Below are 20065 nucleotides of genomic sequence, written 5' to 3'. Positions count from 1 at the left end.
AGCAGAAAAATGACTTCGGCACCTGCTCCTATATTTTGCGACAATATCAACAAATATATGTCTTCCTCCCTATCACAAATAATGTTTCAGTTTTTCTCATTATAACTGAATACTCTTTTGAAATCCAGTACATGACTCACTCTCATATAAACCTCCAGAAACGTTCCTCAACACAAAGGTACTACACCATAAAATGGCAGAAAGTAAACCCAAAGATTTTAAGTGCTAGAAGCATGTAAATCATTCAGTCTTCAAACTGTCCCTGCAGAGGTCCTGACACAGAGACTTTCCCGGGAATTTCTGAGGAAATGTAAACTTCTGACTGATCCTGAATGAATTTTTTGTTTCTGACTCTGAACTAGAGTATCTATGAAACTTACATTATAGTTACTCAGGAAAATGTTAGGTAGTTTAAAGCCGAGTCTAACACCTCGGTAACTACATAACTGACTATCCAATCATCCAACTAACACACTTGCACTCTGACCAACCCAACTATACCTCGATTGTCCTGTCTACCCCAAACAGACAAACAAACTTATCCACTGCCAATCTCCTCAATGACACACTGTACCCACCTGGCCAGCTCACCAACTGCCTTTCTTTACTCACTCACCAGCTCAGTGACCTACTCATACATTCAATAACTCACAAGGATGCCAACTTTAAATTTAACTGAACCTGGCAACCAGTACCAAACCTCCTCCAACACTACTGCAAACTGATGGATTTTCCTGTGAGATATTGTGCTGTCCATTTCTGCTGCAGCCAGGATTGGAAGAAATGGGTAGGAGCATTGGTTCAGGAAAATCTTCGCAGCACAATGTGTGCTGCATTGCCACTGGCCAGAAGATTCAGGCCATGGCCTCCTCTTTGGCCCTTCCTACTTGCAATATGATTGGGCAATGTTTCCAGCAACAACTGCCAAAAGATCAGTTAAGATGTAGCCCAGCTTCAGGTAGATGTAAATTTGCCATTGGTGGAAATCAGGATATGTTCTCGGAATTGGTGTGGCAGTAGGGAAAATCTAATGCCACTTCTGACTTAAATTTCATCAGAATAAACATCCTATCTGGTTCTGTTACAGTTGCCAAAATAGTGCATCTGAAGTGCAAAAGACATTGTGAAGTGCAGGGTTCCTGCTGTCCATGTGCTTGATTTGCAGTTTCACTGGAAAAGTAGAAAACTAAAGTAACACTCATGTCCAATATTTCTTTTGCTTATTTATAGTTGAAAAATGTAGTACAGAAAGAAACCATTCAGTCGACAATGACTGTTCCACCTCTTTGGAAGAGGTAACCAATTAGTCCCATTCTCTATTCTCCACATTTCCCTTTTACTATTTATCCAATTCTCTTTTGGAAACTATTATAGATGTTGCTCCGTGACCCTTCCACTGCATCGCTACCTGGGTATTCAGGATGACATCTCGTATCTTTGTCAAGTTGCCATTCACAGAAAGAAATACCTCTTCCTGCTATCCAGTTGCTAGGAAGTGCTATTCCGATGACTGCATTTGAAAACATTGTCTGTCACATATGTGGATAGCAAAATAGCTTATGTCAGACATATTTCCAAAAGGGAAGTAGAGAGGTTGTGCTGAATAGAAGTTCAATATTGCTGTGAGTTTGACCAACAGTCTTCATTGCTCACGGTGTCTTGAGGTCTTATTGCAACAGCTGGCATATGTCAGTGATAAGCTCCCAACATAGTCTGAGTTCTTTCAGACATGTTGACCCTCGAGTGGTATCCTATTGTAATTATGATGGGGCCATTTTCTGTCTCCCTTTCTGCAATAGCCTCTGGAACTAAATGCTCAATGCTTCTGTCAGCTGCGGAATTTCAAGGAGATTGATGTTTGCTGCTCTACTAATATCCACATTCATTCACAACTGTTTAACTATGTCATAGCTGGTCAACAAGCACAAATGGTTTGTATATAAGAATCAAAGCACTGGGACAATATAATTCAATGATTTCAATTCAAGCACAACAAATGTACAAATTTCACATGTTCACAATTCCCACTACTACGTACCATACCGGCCTAACAGTGTGACTGAAAGTTATTTTTTTCTTAGCTCAAAAGATGAGGATAATTTTGGGCCACAATTCAATTGCTATGAAACTTGTAGCAGAATTTCCAGTTTTTTGTGAATGGTAATTAAATTTTAATAACTGATAAAGTTCACCTCTGAGATTGCAATTTATTGCATTTGTCAATACGTTCACGCCACTGCTCACTTCTACTGCAATTTCACCCTTAATTTGGCAAGGTGTCTCAGTGGTTAGCACTGTAGCCCCACAGCACCTGGGACCTGGGTTCAATTCCACCCTCAAGCGACTGTCTGTGTGGTTTGCATATTCCCCCTCTGTCTGCATGGGTTATCCTCCCACTGCTCCGGTTTCATCCCACAGTCCAAAAATGTGCAGGTGCAGTGGACTGGCCATGCCAGGGATGTGCAGGCTGGGTAAATTAGCCGTGAGAATTGCAGGGTTACAGAATACTGTACGGGGTGGGTCTGGGTGGGATGTCCTTCCGAGGGTTGATGTGGACTCGATGCGTTGAATGGCCTGCTTGCACATTGTGGGGATCCTACAAATTCCCAGCAGTCTGGCATTTTCCCTACCATCAAAACTGAGACAACTTCAGTCAAGTCATACCAATGATAGCTCCTGATTCTGACTGTGATATATTGTTCCATGATCTAATAGCATTCATCTAGAAAATGTTCTGTCCTCCTCCAAAATCTCTACTTTTGGGATCATTCTCTGTGGGAAGGTATTCAAATGTTTCTATTATTACTCATCTCAATGTAAAGGCCTTAGGTTTGACCTCCTTTTCTTTCCCTATGCTTGGGCCCTGACATTAACCATTGGTAAAATGCCAGTTTGCCAGTTTCAACATATAAACTGATAACACCCAGCTCTACCATTGCACAAAACGTTGAATAATTTGGAATTGTCAAAGTGCTTGCCCTCAGTAGATGAGGGAGAATGTTTTTCAACTGAATATTGGTTTCATCAATTGCATCTTGTTCACCTATTAGTTACCAATATCTCTTGCCTCTTACTTTTGTTCTCACAGACTGCGCCTGATGGAGTCCAACTTCAATGGCCTGTTGGCATCCTGACTGAGCTTTCTGAACCTATTTATTCACCAATATTTGTGCGTCATTATCTTCTACAATTTCATTTCATTTTAACAATGTTGAAACAGTAACCTCCCTTTTATCACAAGAGGTGACTTCTCCAACAACCCGCATGCAACAACACAAATTATGATTAATTCAAAACTCTGTGACTTCAGATCCATATGTGCTGTTCACCCTCCACACCATTTTTCCCAAGCTATATTGGTTCTAAACCTAAAGTATTAATTTGAATATTCTTCTATTTCTTTACAAGTTCTTCCATGGCTTTTACCCATCCCATCAGAGCTGTGTAAGTTCGCAGTCAGTCCAAATCTATTAGGTCTCCGATTCAGCTCTCAGGGGGCATATTACCATGGGTCTGGAGTCATACGTAGGCCAGACCAAATCTGTCATAAAGATGGCAGATTTCCTTCCTTAAAAAAAGAACATTAGTGAACCAGAAGAGTTTTTCTGACAATCGACAATGGTTTCGGCGTCATCATTAATCTCTTCATTCCAGATTTTTACTGAATTCAACTTTCACCATTTTCCACATCGGTATTCTAATTCAGATCCCCAGAACACTACCTGGATCTCTGGATTCATTGTCCAGGGATAATACCACGAGGCCTCCCCTTGAAATCCCTATACCTGGTATAGCCCCAGTGGCTACAACAGAGCTGGTAGTTGCTTGCTAACATTCATTACAGATGACCCTGCAAGATGTCCCATTGTAGCTCTGAACCTGGAACATCAGGCTTTGAACTGTGCTACCTCAGGAAGGGCAACAGCAGACTGGTTGGCAAGCTAATGCAAAAGCACAGCTGGAATGATAGTACTGGGTGGACAAGTAGTGAGAGATAGCAGCAGTTTTGTGTTCTACAGAACCACTGACACTCCACTGGGACATTGACTCAGCAATCCTCATCATCTGCTGGAGGAGAGATTGCTGGACCGCTGAGAGAACCTTCAAGTCCTTTTAAACACTGGTTCCACAGCCATGATAACAGCAGTCTAAGCCTACAAGGCAAAAAAAAAATTGAGATTTCACAACCTTAATTTGAGTTCCATTATGGCTTGATGATGGGTCTAGGCCCGAAACGTCAGCCTCTCTGCTCCTATGATGCTGCTTGGCCTGCTGTGTTCATCCAGCCCTGTACCTTGTTGTCATTGAATAATGTCAACTTGTTCTGCAATGGAATGTTCAGACATTGGGCATCATGCGCTCATTCATGGTTTGACACTGGAAAGGTTCAGCCCTGCATAAGGACCTGTGAAAGTGTGCAGTCAGATTCCTCCTGGATAGCAACAGTAGACTTTCTGCCCTGGCTACCAAAGCACCAAGCATTTCATTGTGCATGCCCATCAGGCTTTTCATGAATGCCACCCCATTAAAATCCTCACTTAAGGCCTGTGCAGAAAGACCAGTACGTCATCAGCATGGAAGACATCAATACTATTCTTTCCCAATGTCCTACTTGTGACAAGTGCAAACTAAGCCTCGACGCTACCTTCCAGAGTAAATGTGGCACCAGTATCTGAACTGGTGGCAAGGAGTGAGATCAAATCATGGTGTTTATCGTCACTGTCCTGTTCCCCTGGTGGATAGGGTGCCAATCAAGTTGCTTTGGTCTTAATGATGTCCAAGCTTCTTGAGTGTTGTTGATGCTATACTTATCCAGGTAAGTGGGCAGTATTCCATCATACACCTTACTCATGCCTTGTAGATGGTGGGTAAAATTTGGGGAGTCAGAAGGTGAGTTACATGCTGCAGAATTCCTATCCTCTGACCTAACCTTGTAGGCATGGTATGTATACAGCTGGTTCAGTTCAGCTTCCACATCAAACATATAGCCCAGCAGTTTTACCTCCAAGGGCCCTTGTTGGGAAAATTAGACCTTTCCAGGTATCCCATGTCCATTGAATTCAACCCCCTTCAGTGTCATACCCTCTTTTAATCCTCAGCACTAACAACTTGTTTCCTAATCTTAGCCTCTCAAACCCAATGCCCAACCTTCTCACTCACCTCAATGCTAACCAGGCCTCAAAGATTCCCTGGGTTTACCTATAGTCCAGCATCCAAAAATGGTCCTGGCTAATACTTGAATCTACCGCTGCTGGGATTATACAGCTGTCAGCTGGTCGATGGGACGGCAGGTCTATCAAACGGGAATTCCTCTCCAGAAAGTGGCAAAGTAGCTTATTAATGTCCAGTGAACATTAAATGGCTACGGGGAAACCAGTTCCAAAGGTGTCAATTTCCTTGCACACTCTTTGGGTAGTGAGCCGGGATCCTTGACCTGCAAAAATCCTGCTCCAAGTGTTTTTGTAATGCTGTAGATCATAGACAGACATTTAATTTTGTTTAAATCATTCAACAGTACGTAGTTTTAAAATTTTTCACAATACCTTTAAGGAAATAAAATGAACTTTAGAAGAAAAGTACATTTTAAAGAATCTAAATATTTCATGAATTAATACACTGTCCATTAGATCATCATTAGCACCTTTTATTTTATAAAGTGAGCATTTAAAAGATGATTATAACATATGTCTCTGTATCTGGGTTTTCATTCATTTTCTCTTAAAAAGTTTGCTTAGAAAGAAGTAAGTTATAGGCTGGAGCTGTCTTAACACAGCAATATTAATTAGTTGGGGCCAAAAACCAGACAGCTTAACACACATCTCATTAAATTGTTATTACAATAGACTTTGCATTCACTGGATCATATTCTGCTGTTTCCGTCCTCCACGTGTAAGGGAGTGTGAGGGAGCATTTGCCCGAGTGAGCTGGTGGCTGAGTGAGTTTTTCTTTGATGCACTCAAGGATGTGAGCATCATTGGATGGGCCAGCATTTATTGGGCATACAAGGACATATGATTCAGAGTAAAAATTTGGTTCCCAGGGGAAAGTGGCACTTTACGTCAGCTACGGTACAAGAATGAAGGTTTGCTGCATGGAAAGTTCGATGAAGGATGGGTGGGAGCAGGGTTTTTCTTTCCCCCAGGCTCCTGCATTTGACGTCCAATTTGGTGTTGCAGAAGAAGCAGGTAAATCAGTAACTGATATTATATAACTATCAGCTTTATCAGCATTGCAAGTACTGCTTGTTTCTGTGTTGTAAAGTTTCCTGGAAGTGCAAAAATGTGTTGAGATGTGTAAATATTTTCTAATCAACTTGTTCAGAGATTTTATTATATACCTCTGGAGCGGGTGAGACTTGAACCTGGGACTCCTGGCCTGCAGGCTACCACTGCAGTGCAAGGGCCCTAACGAAGTGTGTGCTGTATAAAAACTGAGATAACTCTGGATGCTGGAAATCAGAAACAAAGACAGAAATTGCTGAAAAAGCTCATCAGGCCTGTCAACATCTATGAAGGGAAATCAGAGTTAAAGTTTCGGATCCAGTGACCCTTCCTCAGAACTGATGGTAGCTAGAAGCTAGGTAGTTACAAGGCTTAGGCTGTGTAAATTATAAATAAGTAAATTAGTAATTACTAATTAATTAACACAAATTAGAGGTAGGTGGACAGGGGAAGTGCTGCATTTACAGAATATGGGCGCTCCTGGATGCTGGTGCAATCCAGGACAAACATAATATTCCGTAAGTGTTTGAGGCTGCAGAAACTTCAATTTATTGAAGTGAGGCCCAAACAGCAGACTTTGTGGCACATCAGAGAAGGGGTAAGTTCCCTGGACACTTTATTCCAGAAGACGGTCACACCCCTTAGAACAGGGTCTTCTGATTTGGTTAGCGGTCAGGGACAAATAGGTGTGACTATAAGTGAAGTAAGTAAGGCGGCTTAGAGGGCAGGAGCTCAAGTGCCTCCGCATTTGCAATTGTACAACAGGTTTGAGGTTTTTTCAGCTTGTTTGGAAGAGAGGGAGTGTTGCAGGGTGGACAAACTAGCTGGTTCTGGCACCATGCTACAGAAAACAAGAATGTAGTGTTAGTAAGGGACAGTGTAGTGAGGGCAATTGGCATTGTTCTCTGCAGCAAACAGTGAGTGTCCAGACTGCATGTTGTCTGCCTAGTGCCACAGTCCATTACTACGACTCTGGGCTGGAGTGGAACTTCCAGTGGGAAGGGGAGAATCCAGTGGTCACGGTCCACGTCGGTACCAATGACCTAAGTACATCCAGGAAAGTGGTTCTATAAATGGAGTACGAGAATTTAGATGCTAAGTTAGTAAACAGAACCTCAAAGGTAATAATCTCTGGAGTACGATTTGAGCCACATGCCACATGAAACGAGAGAAGCAAAGGTGAGGCTCAGAGTTTGACGTGGGAGATAAAGCTTCCAGTTCATGAACCACTGACACCAGTAGTAGGAAAAGTAGGAATAGTCTATGTTACACTCTGAAGATATTCAAACAGAATTCAAGTTCACATTTTTATGTGAGAGGCTTATTTCAGTTTAGCCACACTCTATAAAACTCACACTCCATTGATTCCAAGCTTCCTGTATTTATAAATATTTTCTAATCAACCTGCTCAGATATGTTATGACTCATCTCAGGAGCAAATGGGACTTGAAATCAGGCCCTCGAGACCAGAGGTAGGAACACTACCACTGCACCACAAGAACTCTCGTAACTCATATTTGTACAACTAATTCAAACTAATCAACTCTTTGTAATACATCCGTCACCTGTTCCCTCATTCCCTTCAGTCCTAGGCATTCCTTCAGAACATAAAATATGATAACAGTCTGCACCTGAGCTATGCTGGGGCTTGTTCTCACAAGCCACATAATTAGTGCTGTAGAGAAGATTATAAACTAAACAGAAGGTGATGGATAGAGCTTGGGTAAATGTAATAAGGGATAAAGTTGAGGGATGAACATCAGATAATGTGGGAAGTGAAGGTGGGAGAATGGCAGGAAGTGACAGAGAGAAAAAAATCCTGATGCTCCAAAGGTAACCAAAAAACAAAGGCTCTGTGCCTGAATGCACCAAAGTAAACAAAGTAAGTGAATTGATTGTGCACATTGAGGTGAATAATTATAATCTGATAGCCATCACATCCTATTATCTCTGCCTCTCATGCTCTCTCTCTTGGTGTAACTGCAGGATCACAAGGATTTGGGTCTGAATACAAAGGGATACATGACATTCAGGAGTGCTAAGTAGGTAGGTAGCACTCCTAATCAAAGATAGTATAGGTACAATATTTAGAGATGACTTTGCTTCAGGAGATCAGGATGTAGAATCAGTTTGGCAGGAGATAAGCAATAGGAGTGGAAAGAAATCATTAGGGTAGTGATCCACAGGCTCCCGAACAGTAACCACAATATAGGATGAAGTATACATAAGGAAATATTGGGTGCTTCAGATAAAGGGACGACAATAATTATGGGTGATTTTAACTTACATACGAACCAGAGAACTTGCATCAATAATAGTAGCCTAAATAAGGACTTTGTGGTATGCTATGAAAATAATTTCTTAGAGCAGCATCTTCTGGAACCAACCAGACAACAGGCTACACTGGACTTGTACTGTGTAACATCATGGTATTAATTCATGTCCTTGGAGCAAAGCTACTTCTGGATAGTAACAATCACAATATGATTGGCATCCAGCTTAAAAGGGAGAAGAGCGTGTCTAAGGTTAATATTTCATTTTAAATACGGGCAACTATATAGGCATGAAAGCTGAGCTAGCTGAAGTGAACTGGGATCTTAAGCTTGGAAATAGGTTAGTAGAGAAGCAGAGGCAGACAGTTAAAGGGATATTTCACAATAAGTACATTCCTACTGTAAAATAAAAATTCCAAAAGGAGGTGCAAACATCTGTGGTTAACTAACATAGTTAAGAAGAACATCAAACTTAAGGAAATAATTATAATTGTACAAAGGTGAGTGGCAGGTCAGATGACCAATCAGAATTTTGATCACCGCTCTGCATCCTTACATTTCAATTCCTCCGTCCCACTGTTCTCCCTCTCTCCATATCCCTTCCTCCCATCTGTCCTCTACTCAACTTTTCTCATTTTCCCTCTACTTGAGTCCAACTACCAGCATTTCTGAGCCGTTTGACCTTAAAGCTGTTGAAAACCTGTGTACAATAGATAGCTTCTCTGTGCCTACAACATGAAAGTTATTTTTGAGACTGACCAACATTATGCATGGTTTGTTGTGATCATCAGCACAGCTGGTCATCCAAGCTTTCCTGCAAATATTCACACCTCATACCAGTCTGCTGTACACATTATTAAATGCTGCAGTTCAGTGAAGAAATGCAAATTAAAATCGAAGGCATATTTTTTTGATTGCCTCAATTGGTGTATTTTTTTGTAATATTTAGAAATTCTGGACTTACAAAAATAAATGAACTAATAAGTGAATTTCCAAAAGTTCTTCAAGATTATCCAAGTTGTGTCATAACTGTCATCAAGCAATATTTTTAAATAAGGTTCTCTAAAACAATGAAGTGTACAAATACAATTGTAGCCACTTTAAGATAACGTTCTCTATGAGAGATCACACCACCAACCCACTTAATAATATTGTTATCATATGATATATGAAAAAGACAAAGAAAACAATGGCTTGGCAGTTACGTAGGTCAGTAGCAATGAAAAAGTCAAATTAACTTCACCAAAGGTACAAGCCATTAACCAAGAATGTTCAACTAGTCTCCCATGTCATAATTCCCAAAAAAACTCCTACAGACTCTTAAAACTCAAAGGAGAAATTAAGTAAGCAAATAATAAAAGACATAAAGACACAAAAAAACTTACATTTGTACCATTTTAAAATATACATTCGTTGATCATAGCTCCCTACGTTGCTGGTTCCCATCTAACCTTCTTTATGAAACCAGTGACCTTAAACAAATACTTGTGTCTAAGTTAAATATTAATGTGATCTTGACATATACTAAGAGAAGTACAGGATGCAAGTGTACTAGGGATCAGAATTTACACATAGCTGAAGTGTTAATACAGCAAAACTGCTCTGCGTTAAAACAGGTTGAATTTTGCAGTTAGCAAATAAGTTACAGTTCTTCCTGCTAACCCCAAAGAAAGTAGACACAAAAATATAGCAGACACTGTCACATGGATTTCCTATTTCATAATTTTAACTTGATTCAGATGACAGGTCAACAAGATCCCAATAAAAGTGATGCCGTCATTCAATTGAACAGCTAATCACATTGAAGAATTTGCAAAGACAACAACTAGAAGGTTAAAGGCATTATCATTATACATTTTATAGAATTTACAAGAGAAAAATTATGGCACACAAAGGAACAAGATAGAAGCTGAATTATCAATAAATTATGAAACAATTCAACTTATTATTTTTAAATCAAAGGAATATGTCATCCTGTAGATGTTTGACAATGTTCTACAAAGCATAAAATCAGTTTTCAAGGCTGGGGAGCAATTAAAGATTGGTAACAAATGTTGGTCTTGTGAGTGACATTCCCATCCCGTGGAAGAATAAAAATAAACAGTTGTGTTGTTGGACACCACTGAAAACCTTGTTACACCTCATTCTACAAGGTATCACCTTTTCAGGGTTTTTTTTAAAGTAGCAGGTACTATGCTGTAAAAGGGAAGTTTCATGTCAGTTCAACTAATTCATAAAGATTGCTATGTGGGTAGTTTGAATGCACAACCATTAGAGGAACTGAAGATCACTGGCAGTAAATTGTGAAAGCCAGAAGGTGCTGTCAGTTTCACATTTCTGATGACAGCGAATGCCTTTAACAATGATGACAAAATTGAACAGTGGCAGTTTTGCCACCATTATACCCACAAAACATGGGTAATTTCTTGCTTAGATTTTGTTCAGCATTAAAATCATTAACTTCAATTGATCTTCTGAAAAGAAACAATGACAGAGGCAGAGCCTTGTTAGTCTGTGAAAACTACATTCATTTATGATCATTCTTTCTTGTAAAAAGCAAACATTTGATGAGGGCACATTTGAGAAATGACTAAACCACCTTTCCCAGCTGACTAATAGCCACAGCTAAAAGATCCAGCAGAGGATATATTCAACCTAGCCATAATGACCCATGATGAATTTGGAGCAAGTTCACTGCATCTCATTTAAAGGCAGCTGCAGAAAGAACAGAAGTGTACAATATAGATCAAGAACCTGTACTTATCAAGGCATACATGGGTCGTAATGGCATGACCTCTAAGACTGGAATATAATTATACTGTTTCCTTTTCTGACATCTTTTGCTAAGTTAACACTGATATTGAATCATCGGTATAAAGGTTATCAATTGCTACCCTTCTGTTATTTTCAACTGCTGTTTAAATAGCCATGTGTGATCTGGGAGCAAAAATGATTGGTTTGGTGAGATCCCATCTGACCACAATACTGAAGAATTACCCAGTTTTGTGTCATTTATAGAGTTAAAAAATTATGCCATCGGCATCCAATGAATTTCAAACCCTCTGTACGAAATGATCCAACAAAACGTTCATTGTTTTAAACAGTGGGGCAAACAACAGAGAAAAATAAGTAGCTTAGAAACATATATTTACCCTCAAATTCAGTAAAGTTGCCCCTGTTCTCATAGCTTCACTCACTTCAACGTTGTACAGCATTTGTGGAAACCTTGGAGGACTCTGGTTGTTTGGAGGAAGAACCTCAATATAGACAGTAGTAATTGAGCTTCTGCAAAAAAACAAAATTGCAGCATCAAAAACTGCATGATATACATATCCAATATTTTGAAATAGTCTACAGGAAGTCTGAGTAAATGAAGTAAGGCAAAATAAAATTTTGCATTGAGATTGTGACAAAATTGCTTTGTTTGGATTTCGAGGACTATAAAATTAACAATTCAGTTCCAGAAAATGGCAATAAAACATAACATTAATCTGTAATACAATCCTCTTAAAGTACAATAACTGCATTGACAAACAACTCAAAAAAATCATAGAAGAGATCACTTGCTGTGTCAAAGCTCCTTCTTCAGCAGATTTTCTGCATTTATGACTTTAAAGATGTATTCACACCTATGACAACGCTATGGCTTTAAGTGGTATATTTTGTCCCGTTTATTTAAGAGAGAGATTGAACGAGAAGTGGAAAGCAGTCTGTGGTAATGTAAACAGCTTGAGAGGCCTTGGGTCTTTTTTTAAAGTTGGAACAAAAGAAGCAGCCTGGCTGGGTGTAGTCAGCTCTCATAGACCGGGTTTTCGAGGTTTTTAAACTTCTAGATTCAGCAGAAGCTGCTGGAATCTTAAAGAAGTAGAAGCTAATTTTGCCCCCTTTCTCAGTTACAGCTAAAAGCTGGGGTTTCTCTTCCTACTGTGGGCATTGTTTGTGAAAAAATCTGTTTTCTGAATTTGCCTTTGTGCCAAGGGGTGTATTTATGGGATGTTACTATATTGGAACGGTTAATTAGAAATTGGTACTGTATCTATATTATGCTATCAAGTTTTCGGATAGAGTTAAGTCATTCTAAATTCTTCTTTCTTTTATTATATTTTAACCATAGTGTTTTGAATAAATTGTTTTTGCTTAATGTCGAGTAGTTTGACCAGTCGAATTGCATCTGAAACACAGCACTTTACATTTACCTTTAAAATAAGAAAGGCTAGGGTTTAGGCTACCTCCTTACAATATTTTGAGGGGGTCCGGCCTGGTCTGTAACACACCATAATGTCAATGAGTTGTGATTTTATGCTGTACTGGTGTCACAGTTACAATGCAAACTTAGCTTCAATCTCGAGACAGAGCCTGACTTGAAACTGTAGGAGACCAGTCAAACAAGCCCTGGAGTCAAGTTATGCTTTCACTTGTGAATAATATATCACAAGTTGAACATCTGTGCAAAGTCAAAACTGCTATCTCCTACAATGATGTTTGAAAGTGCCTTCCTTGCTAAATTAGTACAAGCATATGTCATCTTGGAGTATGGGCGGTTCTACTGTAAACTTTATTTTCCTTTCCAAAGTTCACCCCACACTAAACTATTACTGCAGAAGGCATCCAGAAGTGCATTGTAAACAGTGACGTTCCATGTGGGATGGCTACTGAGGGGGAATTTTCACAACATTATGTCAACAGAGGTCAAAGATTAAGCTATTCTGCAGCAAGTAACATCAGTTACTTATAATAAAGATCAATATCATCCATACAGTTAACGCGATATTTCACAACTTTTATTAATGAAAAACTTCATTGAGAAAGAAAGACTCTATAAGAAGGATGAATTATTTGTGGCCAACCAAGGAAATTAAGGATGGTACGAAATTGAAATAAAAGATAAACAAATGTCCTGAAGGTTGTGGAAGGCTTGAAACAGATGAGTCATTTTGGAATTTGTATACTGAACCACAGTGATGACACGAATCAGTGCTGGAGCTTCAACTACTTATAATATACAGTGTAAAAGTTTACTATTTATTTCACCTGATAAAGGAGCAGCACTTCGAAAGCTTGTGATTTCAAATAAACCTGTTGGACTATAACCTGGTGTTGTGTGACTCCTGACCTTATTTACAATACATGTTTTGAATGAAAGGACAAAGTATAATTTTGTCAAACTTTCTAATAAAACACATAAATGTGGGAAACAAGTCAAAAGCAGGATAAAAAAATGTCTGCCATAGAATATGGATAAGTTAAGGATAAAAAGTGTGGCAGATGGAACATAATGAGAGAACATGTGAGAATAATCCATTTTCACAGAACAAAACATTAAAACATTGTTTAAATTCAAAGAGACTCAAGGAGCTTGTGACATAGAAGGATCTGGATATCCTCATATATGAATCACAGTAAATTGGATGCAGATACTGCAAATAATTAGGAAGGCAAATTGACGGTCAACATTTATTGTCAGTTGTGACATATCAATGTAGAAAGTCTTGCTGGAAGTGTACAAGGTATTACTGTCTCATGGCTACTGTCTACAGTTTTTGGTCTTCTTATTTAAAGAGGATACAGATGCACTGAAAGTACTTCAGAGAAGCCTCACTAGATTGATTCCTGAAGAGGTCATCTTATGAGGAACAGGTTGAGCCTATATACATTGGGGTTTAGCAGAGTCACAGACAATCTTATTGGTTCTGAAGAGGTTTGCAAGGTGGATGCTTAGAGGATGTTTCAAGCAAAATTTAACAAGGGCGGTGGGGTGACTGTTTGAGAACAAAGGGTCACTTATTTAAGACAGGTGAAGAGAAAAGTCTTCTTTCAGAGCATTCTGGGTCTATGGAATATTCTTAAGAAGAGCTGTGAGGATTAAGTAATTGAATGTATTCAAGGCATGTGAACACATTTTTGAACGTTAGGGATGTTAAGGGGGATGGGGAACAGAGAGAAAATTGGAGTCCAGGTCAAGATCAAGTCAGATATGATCATTCAATTTGGTGCAACATGCTCAAGGGAGTATGTGGCTTTCTCCTGCTACCACTCCTTCTGTTCTTACATTACATGTAATTTATTTTTGTAACACATACCTCCTTTCAGCCAGCCTGGCATTATCTGTTGCTTTGACAGTAAGGGCATAAATCCGACCAACATTTAAACTAACTCCAGGAGCAATGGTAATCAATCCACTGCTGTTACTTATTACAAAGTCACCATCATCACCAGTCACAATTTCATAAATAATTTGTCCATTCTTCTCTTCATCGGCATCAGATGCAGTAAGCTGAAACGCAGACAAATCAAAGAGAATATTAATATACTGATAAATTTTAGCGCTACAAAAAAAGTTGCCCAAGTACAAATAAATTAAAGAACCAACAATATTGTCCTGTAAGCAAATTAATATTAAAACAGATCAAATTTTAACATGATTACAAATTTGCTCAAAAAATTACTGGAGATCTGTCACGGTCATTATTTGTTAATCCAAGTGGAGGGAAGAGTTTAATCCAGGTGTTGGGGATTGCCTACTGGCTGGAAAACTGGGAAGGCTCCGTGTCACGTCCTCAGAGGATGATGTACCTGTCAGTCAATTCGGTGGCCTTTAGTGGGTCATTTACAGGATCAAGGACCCAAGGGCAGAAATCCCAACACCATTATTGCTGCCACTCAGTCAGAGGCTGGTTGTTCCTCATTCCTGTCGGCACCAATCGTAGATGGGTGGCAGTTGCCATCAACACCCCAGAGACCAAGGCTCAGTGAAGGATCCAGCTTGCAGGTTAGTGAGGGTGCTATTGGGGTAATGGGAATGATGAAGGAGTCACTGGCTAAGATGGTGAAGGGGAGTTGGCAGAAAGACCAGACCCCTGTTTCAACAGCTGGCAACGAGGACCCTCCCCAAGACCTGTTCACAGACCACAAGGGTTTATTTTTCGGGTATTCTGTATGGGAACGGCTCCACCCATTTCTAACTGAACACCAATTATGCAAGAAGCAGCTTTTAAATAGGCATGAATTGCTCACTTCAGCACCTCAGTTAGTGGCAAGATGCAAAAACTGTCAATACATAGAACAGAATTGGAGAATTGTTTACAGTCCAGAAGGAGGCCATTTGACCCACTGCCCCTACACCGGTGCTTCAAATGGGCATCATTACCTGATGCCAATCTCCTGCTTCTTCTCCCCCATACACTTGCACATTATTTCCATCCAAATAATAATCCAATACCCGCTCAAATGCCTTAATGAACCTGCCACCACTGCGTTTCCAGCTAATGCATTCTATATCGTAACCACTGATTGAGTGAAAATGTTTTTTTTTGTCCTGGGCTTGAACCTAATTGAGACAGAGACAGGAAGATGGCAGAATTTGCATCTGACATCCTCCTGCACACTTTGCCCTCAAACTCACTTCACAGGAGAGCAATAGAATCTGCCTCTAGGCTTGTAGTTCTCGGGTATGGGTTCAAATCCCACATTCCAGAAGAAGAGGTCTGAATTCAGTGGAATTGAGAATTGAAAGCAAACATAATGGCAACTGTGTAACCACTGGTAATGGTCATAAAATTGTCCAAGACAGTAACGTCCTTTAGAAAAGAAATTCTGGTTCTGACTGATGATCCATGGCAGTGGTTTTGACTCTTAACTGCCCTCTGGGCAATAAGGGATGGGCAATAAATGCTGGGAAATGAACGGAAAGGTGTAAACCAGTATCTGTGCTAAACTGTACACTCACAATAATACACCAGTAAACCCTGAAGATTTGTTACTGTCTCATTCAAAATGTAGATTTCAGACAAGACAACATTTTGTCCACAAAGTAAATACTGTGAAAACAAAGTTTTAAATGTTTATTGTTGGACTTAGTGACACTTTTTAACCTACATTCCAAGCTTTATTCCTTGATGGCTGCTTAATCAGAAAGACTCAATGACAGTAAAACATTGATGTGGTATACATGAATTCCCAGGAAGTGTTTCATACAGTATGACACAACAGACTAGTCAGGAAAGTCTTTTTTTATTTACTTGAGGGACACTGGCTAAGTTAGCATTTATTGCCCATCCTTAGTTGCCCTTGAGAAAGTGGTGGTGATCTATCTTCTTGAACCACTGCAGTCCACGTGCTGTAAATTGATCCACAATGCCTCAGGGAGGGAATGCCAGGATTTCGACCCAGTGACAGTGAAGGAACGACAATATATTTCCAAGTCAGGATGGTGAGTCACTTTGGAGGGGAACTTGCACATGGTAATGTTCCCATATATCTGCTAGCCTTGTCCTTTTAGATGGGAGTGGTCATGGGTTTGGAAGGTGCTAAGGATCTTTGGTGAATTTCTACAGTGCATATTGTAGATGGTACACACTGCTGCTACTGAGCATCAGTGGTGGTGGGAATGGATACATGTGGATGTAGTGCCAATCAAGTTTTGGTGTCAATCCATTTCTGGTCTAACACTGCTGTGATTCTGTAATCAGGCTAAACTTAATGGTATTGTGTATAGGTCTGAACTTCAACTCTCACATCGTAAACGAAAACTGCATAATTTCATATCCATAGCATTACCTAATTCCTACCTTACTAGCTTTGCCATTCAAACTCCACAACTTTAATCTCCTGCAAGCTCAATTTACTTAAGTTCACCTGCCCAAGCTCCATCAGAACAATGGAGAAGATTTCAAGAAATATTGCCTTACTTGACGTTGACACTACTGGTACAGAGATAAGGATTTTAACAAGGCTTTTGACAAAGGCTCGGTGGTCAGTTAGCGAGATTCCAGCCTTAGACTTCAAGGAAAAGTGAGTAAATTTGATCCAGAATTGGTTTTGCTTTTAATGATTGGATGATTTATGTGAGTTTTTGCAGGTCTCAGTGCTTGGTGCTCCGCTTTTCATGGTATAATGCATTGATTTGGATGCTAAATGTAGATAGCATGATCAAAACGTTTGCAGATTATATAACAATTGGGTGCAGGTTGATTGTGATGAAGGAAGCTGAGGACTTCAGAACCCATGAATGGACCCATCAGGTGGACAGAAAAATTGCAACTAGGATTCAAAATAGAGAATGTGAGCTAATTAATTTGGGAACAACAAACAAGGCAAGGGAAATGCAACAAAAAGTCTAGGATACTGAGAAGTTTAGAAGAACTTTGGAGTGCCTGTTACACATCCCTGAAGTAGACGCGACATAAATAACATACTTTCCTTTATTAGTGTAGACATAAGACACGGGGAATTATTTTAGAACTGTATAAACAGTTGTACAAGCCATTTGATACAGTCCTAGTCACTGACAAGAAGACGTAATCACATTGGAGAGATGACAGAAGGATGTTGACAGGACTGCAGAATTTGGTTATAAGGAAAAAAGATGAGTAAAACAGTATTGTTTTAAAATAGATGAAGTTGACAGAGCTTCAACTGAGGTGTGTAAGATTATGACAAGTTGGGAAACAGTAGCTGGGAAAGATCTATTTCCCAGAGCAAAGAGGTGATTACAGGCAAGATGGTTTTAAAATAATTGGTCAGGAAATCAGAGGGTAGATAAGGAAAGATTATTTCATTGAGTGGGTTATGAAAATCACATTTAAAATATACTTAGATATGCACTTAAAGTACCATAACCTACAAGATTATAGACTGAGGAATCTGAGGTTAAATTGGATAAATTTTGTTTGTCAGCACAAACAGCATGGAATAAATGGCCTCCCATCAAAGCAAATGTGTTCTGAGGAAGGGTCACTGAACCCAAAACATTAACTCTGATTTCTCTCCACAAATGATGCCAGACCTGCTGAGCTTCTCCAGCAATTTCTATTTTCGTTCCTACCAATGCCATCTGTTTCCAGGGTTCTTTCATCATCATTATGTAGACTGGTTTTATTTCTAAGTATCAAAGTGGAGAAAGTTGAGCTAATGCCCATTGAAAACAGTGCCCGTCATGGTCAGTACAGTATAATGCATGACTAATATCACAGCAGTAAAGAGGCACAAGAAAAACGTTGCTGACTGAAGAAGAGATCACCTTCAATTATTTGTGACATGAAAAAAATGCAGCGCACCTTGTAGCTAGGACGCACAGCCTTGTAGATAATGGACAAGCTTTGGGGAGTCAGGAGGAACAAAGAACAAAGAAAATTACAGCACAGGAACAGGCCCTTCGGCCCCCTAAGCCTGCGCCGATCCAGATCCTCTATCTAAACCTGTCGCCTATTTTCCAAGGATCTGTATCCTTCTGCTCCCTGCCCATTCATGTATCTGTCTAGATGTTATCGTGCCTGCCTCTACCACCTCCACTGGCAACACGTTCCAGGCACCCACCACCCTCTGCGTAAAGAACTTTCCACGCACATCTCCCTTAAATTTTTCCCCGCTCACCTTGAAATTGTGACCCATAGTAATTGAGTCCCCCACTCTGGGAAAAAGCTTCTTGCTATCCACCCTGTCTATACCTCACATGATTTTGTAGACCTCAGTCAGGTCACCCCTCAACCTCCGTCTTTCTAATGTAAATAATCCTAATCTACTCAACCTCTCTTCATAGCTAGCACCCTCCATACCAGGCAACATCCTGGTGAACCTCTTCTGCAGAGAAGAGTTACCTGGCTGCAGGATTCCGAGACTTTGATGTGAATTTGTAGCTACAGTTTTTATATGTGTACTTCAGTCAGTTTCTGGTCAATGGTGACCCCCAAGATGTTGACAACAGGGCATTCAGTGATGGTAACATCACTGAACATCAAGGGGTGATGTTAAGACTCTCACTTGGTGGAGATGGCTGGTGCCTGGCACTATGTGGCATAAATACAACATGCCAACTATCACCCCAAGTGTGGGTATTGTCTAGATCTTGCTGCATTTAGATACGGACTGCTTCAGTATCAGATGACTTCCAAATAGTGCTGAACATTGTGCAGTCATCAATGAACATGCCTGCTTCTGACTTTATATTAGAAAGAAGGTCAGATGAAGGAGCTGATGACGGTTGGACCTAAGGCACTACCCTGAGGAACTCTAACAGAGATGCCCTCGAGTTGAGATGTCTGGCCTCCAACAATGACAACTGTATTCCTTTGTGCTAGACTTGATTCAAATCAGCAGAGAGTTTTCACCCCAGGTTCTCATTGACTCTAGTTTTGCTGGGACTCCTTGATGCCACATTTGGTCAAACGTGACCCCGATATTAAAGGCAGTCACTCTCACTTCCCTGCAGAAGTGAAATTTCCAGTGGAATTTAGCTCTTCTGCCCATGTTTAAACCTAGACTTGTATTTAGGTCAGTAATTGAATGGCCCTGGAAGAGCCTAAACTGAGTGCTGGAGAATAGGTCAGTCCACTGCAAATGCTGCTTCGTAACACAGTTGATAGCATCTGCTATCATTTTACTGATGATTGAACACAGTGTGATGGTGGTTACTGGCCAGATTGGATTTGTCTTACTTTTGTTTACAGGACGTACTCGGACAAATTTCCACATTGCCAAATAAAAACCAAAAGAACTGCGGATGCTGTAAATCAGGAACAAAAACAAAGTTGCTGGAAAAGCTCAGCAGGTCTGGCAGCATATGTGGAGGAGAAA

The 20065-nt window shown here is 40.0% G+C and overlaps 1 protein-coding gene across 1 annotated transcript in view; it reads right to left on the bottom strand.

Annotated features, from left to right (window-relative positions):
• Positions 1–20065, bottom strand: part of pcdh15b (protocadherin-related 15b) — a 606743-nt gene that overhangs the window by 350189 nt on the left and 236489 nt on the right. The window contains exons 14-15 of the mRNA XM_048609162.1: positions 14575–14768; positions 11647–11779 (exon numbers count right to left, since the gene is read on the bottom strand). Coding sequence (XP_048465119.1) covers positions 11647–11779; positions 14575–14768 — 327 coding nt within the window. The remainder of the gene's footprint in view (positions 1–11646; positions 11780–14574; positions 14769–20065) is intronic.

This window comes from Rhincodon typus, chromosome 20 (genome assembly GCF_021869965.1).
Source record: "Rhincodon typus isolate 14 chromosome 20, sRhiTyp1.1, whole genome shotgun sequence".
Lineage (NCBI taxonomy): Eukaryota > Metazoa > Chordata > Chondrichthyes > Orectolobiformes > Rhincodontidae > Rhincodon > Rhincodon typus.
This window is presented reverse-complemented; position numbering and strand designations above follow the sequence as displayed.